This window comes from Cryptotermes secundus, unplaced genomic scaffold (genome assembly GCF_002891405.2).
Source record: "Cryptotermes secundus unplaced genomic scaffold, Csec_1.0 scaffold79, whole genome shotgun sequence".
Taxonomy (NCBI): Eukaryota; Metazoa; Arthropoda; class Insecta; order Blattodea; family Kalotermitidae; genus Cryptotermes; species Cryptotermes secundus.
In genome coordinates, this window is record NW_019741974.1 from 3,315,261 (window position 1) to 3,331,442 (window position 16,182).

The 16,182-nt window shown below is 41.7% G+C and overlaps 2 protein-coding genes across 2 annotated transcripts in view; one reads left to right on the forward strand and one right to left on the reverse strand.

Annotated features, from left to right (window-relative positions):
- The window catches only part of LOC111872784 (mitochondrial ribonuclease P catalytic subunit), a 516,563-nt gene that overhangs the window by 93,884 nt on the left and 406,497 nt on the right, over positions 1–16,182 (forward strand). The window lies entirely within an intron of this gene.
- On the reverse strand, positions 6,562–7,338 carry LOC111872803 (BCL-6 corepressor-like protein 1). Its single transcript, XM_023866992.1, has one exon. It carries the CDS (start codon positions 7,336–7,338, stop codon positions 6,562–6,564), a length of 777 nt encoding a protein of 258 aa, XP_023722760.1.

Sequence of the window (16,182 nt, forward strand, 5' to 3'; positions counted from 1 at the left end):
CACGTTTTCTTTTGTTTGTTTTTAATTATTATATTATTATTATTATTATTATTATTATTATTATGCTGCAATTGGGTATTCACCGGGTGACAGTAAATCTTACACTGATACTGACAAGGAAAGACTATACATAAAGGAAAAATACAGAAAGTACATACAATAGACAAGGTACACAGTGCAAATCCAACATATACGAGTAAAGACACAAGGGCAAGGAAGAAGATGGACGATTTCGTTGCACGATGTCAGGGGTTCCCGTGTGTTAGTGCTAAACCGACCAGCATGAGCCTCCGATATCGCTGCTGCACGCTATATTTTAAGTTTTCTCTCACCTTAGTTTATGTTTTTGTTTAAAATAATAAGTTTTATATTGTTTTTTGTTGTTGTCAAGGTAATTGTTGGTTTAAAATTGCGTAACAAGATATTTAAACATCGGATTTTTTACAGATAGCTACAAATTTACTTTCTGATTATTTATTTTTCACTGTTTCTTAAGTAGCTTATAGATGGTTATGCGGTGCCAGGGAACATTTCTTCTCCAAATGTTGATGTTTTTTATTGCTAGTGAGGTGGGACTAAGTCCCTTGTACTGCGGCCACTTCTGGCCTATTGTACCAGCCCTAGATGATAGGTGAGGGTGATTGTGGAGCAATTGGTGGACTGAAGATAGGCAGGAGAAACCGAAGTAGTCGGAGAAAACCTGCCACAGCTCCACTTTGTCCAGCACAAATCCCACCTGACCAGACCCGGGATCGAACCCGGGCCGCCGCGATGGGAAATCAGCGGCTAACCGCTTGAGCTATGGCGCGGCCTAAATGTTGATGTTACTGGCACATACGTATCCTTCCCACCACCAACATACAGATCTTTCTTATTGATACTTTTCCAGTAGAATTCTGTTTTATACGTCTCACCAAAATCACACAAAATGTTAGCAGCACTTGCAATATAGTCTCAACTATAATGTCAGTAGTTCGTATAGTCCCCGAATACTTTTCTTGTTCAGATGAAAGTGACAACAATTTGACGAATAAAAATCTTAGCTTAAGAGCTACACTGCTGTTTCCCCTGACTTCCCACGCTCGGCTCCAGTCCTGTCCGTAGCCCATATTCCTGAACTATGGGGTAGGTAACGTGCATCACTATTCCTTTTGAATACTGCCATGTGTCAGGGGATTGGTGATAACGGATTCTGGATTGCATGATTGGACTTATTGGTGCATTATTTTACAATTACTATTAATTAAAATTGGAGGCACGCAGTAGCGTAGTTGGTTGAGGCATTATGCTACAAGCTGGAAGGTCGCGGGTTCAAGTCCCGATGAGGTCACTGGATTTTTTCAATTGACCTAATTCTTCCAGCCGCACTATGGTCCTGAAGTCGACTCAGCCTCTAACAGAAATGAGTACCAGGAATATTCTTGGTGGTAAAACGCGGCTGGCGCGTAAGGCTGACAACCTTACCGCCATCTTTGTGCCGATTGTCTAGATAATGTGGGACCCTCAACGTCTCACAACCCTATGGGCCTTCATGGCCTGTTAAAATTAATTACAACAGCTCACAGTCAATCTACTGCCGAGGACTAGCTCCAGTCTCGTTTCCCTGTCTCAGTTCTCTTACAGCTTCTGAACTGACTGAGCTTTCTCACGTGTCCTCCCTTTATAGTTTCGGATGGAACGGATTAGAGATCATCAACCCTAGCAGTTCCTATATTATTATGCGTTTATCTATTGCCATGGAAACATGTGTAGGTTGTCGTTATTTAGCAGTGGACGTATCTGCGGTGCTTCTCTGAATGCACACTTCCGGCGTTCAGGGCTCATGTCACAATACATTCTCGCGGGATCCAGATCAACTGTGGAGATTATAGAACAAGTCGTTTCTATTCTATGACTTACAATTCATCATTGTTAGTTAAATATCCGGAATTCTAAGATCATATCTAGTAAACCTGTACATATTAAAGCAATAATACCCTTCGTGCAGACTTCTTTCCACAGAACGTCCGGTAGAAAGCGTCTGATCTTTGCTGATGTTATTAATTTGCTGGTCAGAGATATAAACAACACAAAGAACCAGAAACTCCTGAATAGCACGGTATTTTTGATTGCAGCGCCAAGACATTTAATTCAGAAAAGGCAGACGTTTCTGAGGAAGCTATAAAAATACGGCGTCTCACGCCGCTCTCATTACTTTTAGGCGAAATAAATTGTAGCATAATTGTTATACCGAAAGCTATTTCTGTTTCTTTCTGAGCCCCTTTAGAGACAGCGTCCGTCCTACCACTGACTGGCTCACTCTAGCTTTCAGGCCTGGATTAATCAGGTCTAACTCTCCACGCCCGGTCCTCTCTCCTTGCCACCTGTTCCTTGCTCGGTTCATGCTTGGCTTAATCTTCGACCCTGAAGACGGAAGAGGTATGTTCCTGCGAATTTTCATGCTATTTCCGAACTACACGGCGTCAAATCCAGAAAATAACACTCTTCATAACCACCTCTGTGAGAACTCCAAATCCAACGTAGAAGCCCTTATCAGTTGCTGGTAAAGAGATTGGTCTAGCTGTAATCCTTGAGAAAACCAAGCGTTTGTTCATAATTGTTCACGAGAATGCGAGGACAGAACCATAACGTCAGTATAACTGCTAAATGCTTATAAAATGTGACGAAGTTCTAATGTCTGAGAACGAAAACGACAAATCAAAATTGAATTCCAGAAAAAAAAATAAGAGTAAATTACATTCTTGAATATTTTTGCGCAAGCTATATTCACGGTCTTTTGTCTCTTCTTCTGTTGTATAAAAAGGAAAATATAAAACACAAGATATTATAATTTTTGGACCCTGTTTCTGCTGAATATGAAACTTGCTGCCACATAAAGGAAAAAATATTTTAGAGGGGAGTCCATGGAGCCCGGCGAAAGTGAACCGACTTTTCGGAGGAACGAGGGACCTTTTTTTTTATTGCTAGTGGGGTGGGACTAAGTCCCTTGTACTGCTGCCACTTCTGGCCTACTGTACCAGCCCCAGATGATAGGTGAGGATGATTGTGAAGAAATTGGTGGAACGAAGATTGACAGGGGAAGCCGAAGTACTCGGTGAAAACCTACCCCAGCGCCACTGTGTTCACCACAAATCCCACTTTACCAGACCCGGGATCGAACCCGAGCCGCCGCGGTGGGAAGCCAGCGACTAATCGCTTGAGCTATGGCGCGGTCACTTGCGTGGGACCTTCATCTTAAGCTTATATCCCAGAAGATTTAGCTCTTCTTCATAACCACCGCTGGGAGAACTTGAGAAGTTGCTGAGGAGAAAATTCGGGTTTAGGAGAAGGGAAGGGCAGGAGACTAAAAAAAATTTCACCAAGAGGAGCTTCATATTTTATTCTCTTCACAATTTGTTGTTAGGATGAACAAGCCAAGGTTGATGAGATGGGCAGGGTACATAACACGCATGTGAAAGAAGAGAAATATTTGAATAACTCTGGCAAGAAAACCTAATAGATAGAGACCATGTTATAAATCACGACACAGATGAAAGGATAATATTAAAATGGATCTAGAATAAGTAGGATTGGAGTGTGTGGACTGGGTTCATTTGACTCAAGGTCATGTTGAAGTAACGGTCTGTTTTGAACAGGGTAATACACTTTCACGTTCCCTGAAATATGGGAAATTTCAGGACTAACTGAGGACTTACTAGCTCCTTAAGAAATACTCTACCCCATACAAAAATTTAGTTGGGTGGCCGGCGCGTAAGGCTGACAAACTTATAGCCATCTGTGAGCCGATTGTGTAAAGAAAATATTGGATCCTCAGCATCTCACAACCCTATGGGCCTTCGCGGACTGTTATAGGGATAGCTTTTACCTGTTTACAACCCAAATGTAGACGTTGCCATAACACACTAGCAACGCAAACATTCTCACCGTAGTGAGCATAATATTTCCATTCTTTATGCTAACAATTACTTTTTCTTTTCGCTTAGTGGGGGGTGGAGTCCAACTGCGTCCACTCTGCACGGCGGCCACTGATTGGCCTATTATAGCCTGCCCCGGGTGATTATGATGATGGAGAATTTTTTGGAATGAAGATTGGCAGGGAAACCGAAGTACTCGGAGAAAACCCGCCCCAGTGCATCTTTGTCCACCACAAATCCCACTTGATCAGACCCGGGATCGAACCCAGGCCGCCGCGGTGGTAAGCAAGTGACTAACCGCTTGAGCTATGGCGCGGGATATCTCACAATTACTTGGTTTTCGGACTTCGTCCATCGTCCGGTAATCTAAAAGCTAGAAAACACAATGTTTCGGAATCTGGATCTGTTTCCGTCTTCAGTGTAGGGGGGACTCAACAGAGTAGGCGTCTCCCTTGTCACTTGAAGACAGAAATAGATCCAAACGATATACAGAGTTCGAAAACCCATTAATTCGAAGTATTATACAGCATCGTCGGAACCTTTTAGAATTTTATTCCATTCTTTAAGCTTATATGAACATTCCGGTGTCTGCTTCTTATTGGTATTGAACTGCATTTAATGAATTACACGAGTTTAAAGTTCAGAGTGGTGAACTGGAAATAACGTGGAAATTACGGACATGGCCTACTCTTAGCCTCTCTCTGGGGATATCAACACTCAGACGGTGAAACTTTATTCTCACAGGTGTCTAGGACTGAGGCCCGTTCCGAGAGGAACCTGCTCGATAAGCGATCTGAAATTCTCTCGCCAATTTTTATTTTCTTTATACGCGCAACATCTCACGGGTTAGGAGCTGCAAAGTTCAGATGGACTTATGTAAATGTGTACTGGACCAAGCCCTTACTCGTGTTCTCGAATTAGGTTCTTTATTTGTTATCCATCCACACCATCCATTTTAATTCTCATTTACTTCTTGATTGCCAACTTCTGCATTATAAATCCGTCACTAGACCACATTTTCTTAAAATTGAGAAGTAGAAAATGTAATGTAGTTTAAAATTATTCGAAAAGTATGATTATTTTTGACAGAGTTCCTCAATATGTAACAAATTTTATGCAAGTCATCGGTATATATCTTAAAAATATGTAAGAGAATAAAATATTATGTCGTTATGTCAGCTTAAATTTAAATAATAATTTAAAATTACTTATGTTTTGGTGATTAGGTTCATGGTATTGGTACCAATGTCTTTTTTTTTAATATATCAGTCTTATATAATTTTTTTTTTTAAATATACTGTAGATCGCATTAAGTGGAGGAATTCTTTTGGAAGAGACTGTGGACCTGTCGTCTGACAGATTACTGATGGTGATGATGATGCTTATTTATGTAGTGGTGGTGTACTATGAGGTCCGTTCTCATGAATGAGTGTGCTGTATTTCCAAATCGATTCGTTAGTTGGTTATTTAAGGATATTTTCGATATGGAGATTATATAGCTTCGGAGAAGATGTCACGTGAATGATGATTTGGAAGTAAGCGGTCGTGACGTAATAGACGTACTATCCAAGCATCTGCCTGGAAGGACTGAATGAAAACACGAGAAATCCCAGTCAGGATTGCCTGTGTTCAGGTAATCTACAGACTTACCGCTTAATTAACATATTCAGTTGATAGGTCTGTAGCTGTTAATCCTTTTACTGCACCAGCAAAGTTAAAAGAAATCCTTTATTATTGTACAATTTTATTAACACTTAGAAGTCAAGTACATTATAGGGTTCCTCATCCATCATATTTGTTTTTTCGCTGCTTGTAAATAAGATTCAGAGTTAACAATGAATTGAAAATCTAGATGTAATAACAGGCCAAACACGTCAGAATTGTTATGTTACGTTATGCTTACACTTCCAGACACATTTAATTTTGATTCTGAGTCGTCTTCCTTAGTGACATGATAGCACTTTGTCGTATCTTTCTACGAGTATATAAAACATTCAGTGATAGTGCAATACGAAAATGCTGGAAGAATATGTATTCGTGCTTCCTAAGAAGAACTTAAATAAAAAATCTTTAAGGAGAGCAGGAGTTTTCTAAACACTGGCATTTCTGTCTGAAAGCCTGGATATATTGCTTGTAAATTTCATTGTTCTGAGGATTAGAATTACCCCAAGATTTTAATAGCATTCAGAAGAGAGAGAAATATATATATATAATTCTAATATAAGCCAGAATTTACAAAATTTTACTAAAACAATTTCACAATTTTTTTACGTAAATTGATTAGCAATTATTGTTTCTGCAGAACACAAAACTCTTCAATTTTCCTAAGGTGAATTCGCTTCCATTCGGTTTGATGTTTAACTTGATTTTCGGACTCTTATCAGAATTTGTTTATTCAGCATGAGGACGCTTCATGCCACACCGAAATCTGTACCTAGAACATTTAATTTGTGACATTTCTAAATCAGTAGTTATTTCTAAATGCAATTACATTTAATTCCACTTAAACAGTTTTTAAAATTATTAAATACGAACTTGTGTACCATTAAAGTGACGAAGGAACACTATTCTGTGGAGGACACATGTTTAAAATGTAGCTCTGAATATTATGTATGTGGAGTGTCTTACTTCGAGATCCTAGCCGAGATCAGTGTTTGTAGGGAGACAAATAGTTAGGAGCATAACTAGCGGCTTGCAGACCCGAACCCAGCGAGTTGTAGACGTAGCTACTGGAGCCGTGAAGGTCCAGCCCACCACTGAATGCAATTCCTCCTATGCCTGGAGCCCCGAGAGCGAGGGGAGGCTGCTGCACTGTTATTGCTACAGGTTGAACTACAGGCTGACGTACAGGGACAGGCTGAAGCACAGTCACAGGGACAGGGCGCGGTACAGGCACGGGGATATGCTGAGTGACCGGCACTGGGACAGGCCGTGGCACACTAACAGGGACGGGCCTCACTACGGTGACTGGGACCGGTTGAGGCACCGATACAGGGACAGGGCGAGGGACATCTACTGGATAAGGGGCAGGGACGGCTACAGGAACGGGACGATTAACAGACACAGGGACGGGTTGTGGCAAAGGAACAGGGACATGGCGCGTTATTGTGGTTACAGACACGGGGGCGGCAGAAACGACGGGCGCAGTGGCAACAGATTGGGCGGTAGCAAATACTGGAGCAGCTGCCACGCTGAGAGCTGGGCCAGCTGCCAGGCCCAGGTCTCCTCCAAGACTTAGGCCTCGTCCCAGTCCCAGTCCCAGGCCCAGATCCAGACCCAGGCCGTAACCGTGTTCTGACAGGGCAGGACCAGACAGAAGACCCCGTTTGTCTTCACGTGCCTCGATGACACCTCTGTTAACCATAGCATCGGCGGCGGCAGCGGCCAGCACACAAACCTGGACACAGAAACTCTGTTTATGCATCTGTGAGTAGGGATAGGAAACTGCAATACAAATTCATTTGTGTCACTGTTTCCTCCACACATTTCGTGACTTCTAGGAGAAGGTGTACACTATATCTAATGCATAATGCGATCTATGTTCACCTCAGATTTTCCGAGTAAAATTTTATATGCATTTGTGATCTCACCCTTGGATGTCATACTTCTCGCCAATTTCATGTCAATTGATTTTAATCACAGTATCAGTGCTTCTTGAAGACGTGTTTTCCCCGTTACCCTGTTTCCAAATGACTTAAGGTATAAAGCATTACAAATCCTTATTATTTTACTTCTTTCTTTATTTCATTATTTACAATTATTCGTCCATTATTTATGTATTTATATTCATACATTCGTGGCAACTACGAGTAGTTGCCACGAATAACGTGTAAACAGAATGAGATATCTGTGTTTGTTCTTCTGAGATGAAAAATATATCAAGGAGTTCACTGAACTGCATGTAGACCATAAGTGGAAAAATATGGCTTTGTAAATAAAAATCAAATTTACTTTATTTTATACTGATTTGAGAATGTATAGAAACTTATGTAAATACTATTTTTATTTAATTTATATTTATTTTAGGAGATATAACTAAGACCAGAGTACAATTTGTGAGTGTTTGTATCTCCAAAAGTGCCTATAATATTCGTTCAAAATCCTCTGGTCAGAAAGAGGTACTAATTATATTTTTGAGCGGATTTGGTGTGACTCTGATTGGACATCAGAGATGACACTAAATGTCCGATATATTTCAATTTAATATTTGTAACTTCTACATGACACCGTTTCCAGTGCATGAAGTACTCGTATTTAAAGGTAAAGTTCTCCCCGTAACAGGCCGTGAAGGCCCATAGGGTTGTGAGACGTCGAGGCTCCCACATTTTCTTTAGACAATCTGCTCACAGATGATAGTAGTTTGTCAGCCTTACGCGCCGGCCGTCCTTTACCCAAGCCCAGGAATATTCCTGGTACTCATTTCTGTTATAGGCTGAGTTGACCCCAGGGCCATAGTGCGGCTGGAAGGAGTAGGTAAATTGAAAAAAAAANATAAGAAACATCGAATCTCCACGGTTACGACGAATACGCGAAGCGTTCCAACAGGGACAGCGATAACAATGGGTTATTGCGTAGGAAACGCAGAACAAACAGAGCAACGTTTCCACAGCGACAACAGCGGGGTTGAATGCATTCGCCAGTCAGTCCTGGAAGAGCTAGCTAAGAAGTCAGTCTCGGATCAGCCATCGGAGAAGAGAGTCTGCTAGAAACCGCCAGAGAAGAGTCCAGTGTCTCGCCGAATTATTGTAACACTGCAAGTGTAAATGTTTGTAAAGTGTGTAAGACGAGCGAACGTAATAAACTCGCTATATCGAAGAACGGCGTGGATTTATTTGTGGCGTGACACACAAAACACGCTACATTGGGATTTGAACTTACACACGTGACCAACGAGCTTCGAACTCAAAACACGTGACAATTTGGTGTCAGAATTTTACGAGCTTAAACACGCATTGATTTAGGAAGAAGTATTGAATTTACGAAAAAAAGGAAATGGAGGAGCAAGACATTCAGCTAATACTTGAAATGCTGAAAGAAATGAGAGCCGATAGCAGGAAAGACCATNTCTTATTCCGACAATTCCGTGAGGAAAGCCACAGTAAAAGCCTACCTACGGAACAAGATTTGAACTCTAGAACTCCAGAATATGAAGCAGGAGTGCTACCCTTCGTCACCGATCTCCGTCTGAGTTACCCACAAGAACAGGTGCATGTGTCCGGATAATCGGAATGTAAAATTGAAGCGTTCTGAGCAGGGCATGGGGCAGCTGCCCCACCCGTTAGATCCCCTGTTCAGCACTGAGCCGTGCTGCTACTTACCAGCAGAAACTTCATAGCGTGGCTCCTTGCAAAGCGTAGCCGAGTCTAAGTAAATGTGATGTGGATAAAGGAATCCTGAGAATTTATAGTAATCACTACAAATGGCATCACTTTCACTGGTCGACTTCTCGTCAGAGGTCACGTACCGACCTCATTGAGCCTACAGCATACGTTCAACTGTCTCCTTGGGATTATTTTTGATTTGAGTGCATGTAGTAACATAACTGGAGCGGTAGAAAATTACTCAGAATGAGGTTTCTAGTCCATGGTGCTTCTTTGGGTTGTGGGTGGAGCAGGCCGCCCCCAGATATCGAGGGTAGGTGCGAATGAGTAAGCAAGAACTCACGGAGAGCCGATGTGAGCGGATATAAGGTTGTAGCGCCTACTACGAGAGGAGGGGGGGCTCGTAATTGGAGTCAAGTTTACCCCATCGTAAAAGAAAACAGCATGACACGGAGTGTTGCAGAAGGGCCCGGGGCAGATTCTTCTGAAAACAGCAATGTACCTTTGAGTTCAGTAAGAGAGGAAACACTTCTTTACCACCTGAGCAAAGATTAAATTCTCATGGTGGTGTGCTCTATAAAGGTAGAAGTTCAAATATGTCAAAGTATTATTTGTTTTTGCAGCTGTCAAACATCATCAGCATGAGCACAGACCGATCAAATACAAAATTTTATTAAAGAATGGAATTCGTTATTAGAATGAATTATTTTTTCTATATACGAGTATGTACTCGTATAAATATGAGAGATATTCGGAAAGTAAATACCTTTTATTTTAGGCAAATAATGCAGGAGCGGGGGAGAGCTTGCGCATGCGAAGTAGCGTCACATGACACATTGCCTTGTAAACCACTATAAAACTGATCACCTAGTCTTTGCTTTTATCTCTACAGAGTGAGTTATGGTGTGTCGTGCGATTCATAATCCCGCCAGCTTCGAAATTCCAGCTCCTATCTCTTTTCTTCATGCTAAATACATGAGTGCTGCGGAACTCCATATTGAATTATGTACGGCGGTTTGCGGCCAGAATTTAATGAGTGAAGGAACTGTAGTTAGTTAGTTAGTTATTGGAGAGGGTGGGTTTCCCCATGCACTTAGATCTGTATTGGTCCATTGTGCTTCCCTCTATGATATTCTACCAGTCTCTATATCCTACCGGTACTGGTGCTTACCGTCAGTCCCGCCCAGCCAGCGAGACCGGCTCTACTAGCTGAGAGGTATCTATAATGTTTCCCCCATCTACCAGAGGTATTAGAGACTGCTGTTGGGCGGGAAACGTCCGTAATTTGGCTCAGTGACCTCCTTTGAAGATATGAGGTTCTTTTACGTGCCGTAAAGCTACGACACGGGACCCACGGCTTAAAGTCCCTCCCGGAGGACTTGTTCCCTGAATTTTTCCGCCCTTAAAAATTCGACGACCTCCGCCGGGCATTTGAACCCGCGTACTACGAGTCATGAGGTGGGAGCTTTACCTATAGAATACGGAGGCCGCTGAAGGAACTGTAAGACAATGGTGTAGAATATTCAAAGATGGCAAACAAATGCTGAGCGAAGTGGTCGGCCACATGCAGTGAGTGATGATCTTGCTCAAAATGTTGACCAAATAAACTTTGAAAGACAGCGCTTAGCATTTTCATAACTTTCCTGTGAATTTTCTCAAATTACACGTCCTGTTCTGTGTGAGATTATTATTAGAATTAGGCTAGGCTATCACAAATTTTGCGCCAGATGGGTTCCAAAAATGCTCACGGGTACGCGCAAAACACAGAGAATGGATTCTGCATTGACTTCTTAAAGCGATACCACAAAGATGGCGATGAATTTCTTAATCACATTGTACGAGTAACAGTGATGAAACCTGGGTTTCATTTGTGAAAGTTGAAACCAAAGAACAATCAAAGCAGCAGACGCACACACATTCACCACAGAAGCCGAAAATTTTAAACAAACGTTGTCTGCCTGCCAGAAAGCTGATGAAAAGTGTTTTCTTCGGCAGGAAACGAGTACTGATGGTGGAATTCACGAAACAAAGGATCACGATATCAGAAGTGTATTTCGAAACACTAAAAATGCCATTTAGAATGAAAGGTGTGAAATGCTGACATACGGTATACGAATAGTGGTCCTCTATGGCAAAACGCGTCTACATACAACTGCTCGCACTCAAGCACTGCTGCAGCATTTCAACTGGGAGTTGTTTGCCCACCCTCCTTACAGCCCTGATCTCGCTCCATGCGGCAACCACCTATTTACCCAACTGGGAGTTGTTTGCCCACCCTCCTTACAGCCCTGATCTCGCTCCATGCGGCAACCACCTATTTACCTACCTGAAGAACTGGTTGCAATCACAGCGCTTGAGCAATAAAGAGTACTTGATGAAATGCGTCAAAACGTATCTGAGCTCATAGGGCAAGACTTCTTTGACGCAAGCATACCAAAACTTATTCCCCGACACAAGTGCCTCAACTCTGGCGGTGACTAACTTGAGAAACAGATTAGGTACGTACATATTTGTTGTATGTAATGTTTTCTCATTGCTTGTTCGCGGTAGCGTACTTGGTTGAGGAACTATGCTATAAGCCGGAAGGTTGCGAAATCGAACCCCGATGAGGTCATTGGATCTTTTTCAGTTTACCTAATCCTTCCAGGCGCATTATGCCCCTGGGGTCGACTTAGCCTCTAACAGAAATGAGTACCAGGAATATTCTTGGAGGTACGTGTAAATGGTGGCCGGCGAGTAAGGCTGACAACCTTACCGCCATCTATGAGCCGATTGTCTAGAAAATGTGGGAACCTCAACATCTCACAACCATACTAGCCTCCACGGCCTGTTACAGGGGTACTTTTACTTTACTTTACTTTGTTTTAACGACATTGTATACAATTATTAGAATTTAAATGAAATATCATAGCATCTTAGTATCTTAGTATTACTACACATTTCTATGTTGATAGTAATCGTCAGGCTACAATATGCAAATTCCAAAGAAAACTCTTAACTTTTTAATACTAGGCAGTACACTGCTAAGTTTCGTTACTGAACATAAACTTATAATTTAAAAAATTTAAGACGCATGTATATAACTAAGAATTTATTTAATATAGGGCCTATTAATTCCCACATGTCATTACAGTACGTGGTTCATGCATGAAAGTTTTAATAAGTAGTGTATTCACTGGGCATAGTTAATGGAAGATGTCATTTGAATTTCTTCTTTATTTGCGTAATGAACTGGATTTGAGCTAATAGCCTCTAGACTAGAAAAGAATATAACAGTCTTTTGTACAATCCAGAGGTTTATTATCGTGCACATGACAGTCCGTCAGTGGATCTTATCCTGAATACTGTGGACCCAGTCCACACTGTTAAACCCCATTTTTCTAGAATCCGCATTTTCTTATTTTCCTCCCATGTAGACCTACATCTCAGGAAAGGTCTGACTGCTTGGTCTAAATGATATTCCTTTTTGTGTTTCTGTATTATATGTGTACACGCATTTTCCACCTTACAGGTATAGTTTCACGTTTCTACCCCACTGTCATTATTTAATTAACATATGTATGTTTATGATAACATAAAATTAGTGCGTCGATTTTTCCGTCTTCGCAATAATTTTTCAATTAACTGACAAATTTTCATGAAATTTGATGTGAAAATCATGCCATTAGAAATTAACCCAACATTTTATTTTTCCTAAAGGGTTCTGACAATGGTGGATGGCACACAGAATTGCTGGGTTTTTGGACTTTTTCCATCGTTCGGAATTCTAAATAAAAGAGGATACGACGTTTCGGGAACAGATCCAGTTTTCGAAACGTCATGTCCTCTATTACCTAAAATTCCGGGCAATGGAAAAAGTCCAAAAACCTAATAATTCTGTGTTATTTTATTTTTTTTTGCTTGATACATCCTAGAGATCTACAGCGCCGACGTGGCAACAGTGAGAACTGAAGCTGAGGAGAGATTGATGTCACTTGTTACAGGGTCGAAAGAACTGCTATAGCTCAGATTGTTAAGTGGAATAGAGGAATATCGGAAATTTGCATAAAGTTCTACATGAAATATTGTTTAATAGCCAACAGTATAAAATATAATAACATTGGCAAACTTCGAGGTGACAGCTTAAGTATTTAATGCAAAACGAATGCATGCACAGATGTGGATCACTGAATTACGCAATTATTGAACTGCAACGCATGGCCTACATTAGAAAACCTGAAGAAAATTGCCGTAAGGTCTCCGCAAATATTCTTAGGCGTTTATTATTATGTCATGTTTGAGGATGAAGTGAAGACGTATAAATTGGAAGATGATAACAAAATGGATTGGTAAGGATAGGTAACTCAGCTGGTAAAGTTTTGACTCTATCTAGTGAGTTGCATTATCAGAGAAATTCACCGGTCATGCACCATACAAGCCACAATTATTTGCTTAGAAGGTAAATGCGTTTATTTTGCTTCACCAGTTTATACTTTTAACAACGAGTTAACAACGTATAACAGATCGAAACCTGATTCAGTACAGGAGATTAGGAGGCGATTGAACTTGGGTAATGCTTGCTACCATTCAGTCCAGAACCTTTTGTCTTCTCGTCTGTTGTCTAAAAACATAAAAATTAGAATATGGAAAACTATAGTTTTGCCTGTTGTTCTGTATGGGCGGGAAACTTGGACTCTGACAATAAGGGAGGAACGTAGACTGAGGGTGTTTGAGAACAGGGTGCTGAGGAGAATATTTGGGCCGAAGAGAGATGAAGTGAAGGGAGGCTGGAGAAAACTGCATAATGAGGAGCTTCATAACGTGTACTCTTCTCAAAGTATAATTAGAATGATCAAGTCAAGGAGGATGAGGTGGGCAGGGCATGTAGCACGAATGGGGGAGACGAGGAATACGTATATGATATTGGTGGGAAAGCCAGAAGGAAAGAGACCACTGGCAAGACTAAAACGTAGGTGTGTGGACAATATTAAAATGGATCTTAGAGAGATAGGTTGGGATGATATGGATTGGATAAATCTGGCTCAGGATAGGGACAAATGGAGGGCTCTTGTGAACACGGTAATGAGCCTTCGGGTTCCATAAAATGCTGGGAAAGTCTTGAGTAGCTGCAGAATTGGCGGCTCCTCCAGAAGGGCTCAGCTCCATGAGTAAGTAAGTAAGTAAGTTACTTAATTCGCAGAAGGAATGACGGATATTGATGTGTTCCATTTCTCTCTCTCGTCAATTTTACCACTAATAGCGTAAATTTTTTATAATAAATTTGCGCAGTCGAAAAACACGTCCGTTGACCACTGAAGTTGAAAAGAAAGCTCCCGAGGTGACTCGTACTGTACAAGCGACGCATCATTCCCAAGCAGTGGCGTCCGACACTAACACAGTTTCCTTATTGCCAATTGGCTGAATTCGAACAGAGCTCCTCACCTTTGTATCGAATGTATGCATTCCTATTGGTTGAAACCAAACAAAGCCACGTCATCTGATATAATGCATTTCATATCTGGACGGCGTCAGCCCCAGGATCTGCTTCGAACGCATGAAGCCCTCTCGATTTGACTTAAGGGGGCAGAAATTGCCTTCTGCTCAGATTTCCGATTCAAAACCAACATAAGAATTGCAGGCTTCGCGATATATTCCTTTATTTATTTATTTTTATTGATCTTAGCGGCGTGAGACTGAGTCCACTTGGCACTGCGACCATTATTGGTCTATTGTACCAGCCCCAAATGATAAATGGTGTTGATTGTGGGGCAATTGGAGGAATTAAGATTGGCAGGGGAAACCGAAGTACTCCGTGAAAATCTGCCCCAGCGCCACTTTGTCCACTACAAATCCCACTTGACCAGACCCGAGCTTGAACCAGGGCCGCCGCTGTGGGAAGCCAGCGACTAACCGCCTGAGCTATGGCGAGGCCTACAGGACATACTCCCTTACTTCAAGCCCAGTTAATATGCAAAAATATAAACAAATGATCAGATCCGCCTATAAATATAATCTGTTGCAGTATTTAAAATTGCCTGGACCCTATTTGTGTGCACATATATATTAGTAAATATGTCTGAACATAAAATGCGAGCACATGAAACTGGTGGAGCAATTAAGAAATATTTCGCTGAACAGATGGTTTGGGATTAAGAGACATAGCACAAATGCCTTCACGTTTCCCAGTTAAAGAAAAAACTCATACAGTCAGGAGTATAACAGTAAAATGTCTTTCTTTCATTAGCAGATGGTTCAGATTTAAAAGAATTCGCTGCATAACTGGATACTGTGTTCCAGCTTAATGTATTGTGACATGTTGAGCTATGGATGACGCCCCTCCCCCCGCCAGCCGTGATGCGCCGAGCGAAGCCGAAGTGAGCCGAAGTTAGCCGAGTCCTAGCATCCTGGTCGCTATGCAAAGCGAGTCAACAGCGATGACGTCACCAAGGGTACCGCGGGTTGCTAGGCAGCGCGGGTAACCAGGATTGCGAGAGACGACGGTAGTAACAGCGGTTACTACCGCTAGCGTTGCTAGCAACACAGCGCCAGGCAACAAGGGTGCTGATTACGTGGCCGTTTTCTGTATTGTCCGATCGAGGCTACATGAGCAGCGAAGGCTATTCACAGTCAGTCCTGTCCTGGAGCTACCTCCGAGTGAGTCCTCGAGCTACGTCCGAGAGAGTTCCGAGTTAGCCAGCAACCAGTCAATTGCATTTGTGATACTGCAGATAGCAGTAATTGTAAATCTGTAATTTGGGTGATTGTAAGTGCGAATGTGAAATAAAATTCGCTATATCAAATACGGCGTGAAGTTATTTGTCGCGTTATACGCCTGATACGCGACAGTATATAGTCTTAACTCTCTTAAGTAATGCATACCAATATTAGGGTCAATTTTACCGACTACACAACACGTTTTTATTATTATCACACTACATGTTTCGACCTCAAGAGGTCAACCTCAGGTG

What these genes read in the sequence shown, in the direction of transcription:
- LOC111872803 (XM_023866992.1), bottom strand. Translation starts at nt 7,338, where the DNA reads ATGCATAAACAGAGTTTCTGTGTCCAGGTTTGTGTGCTGGCCGCTGCC.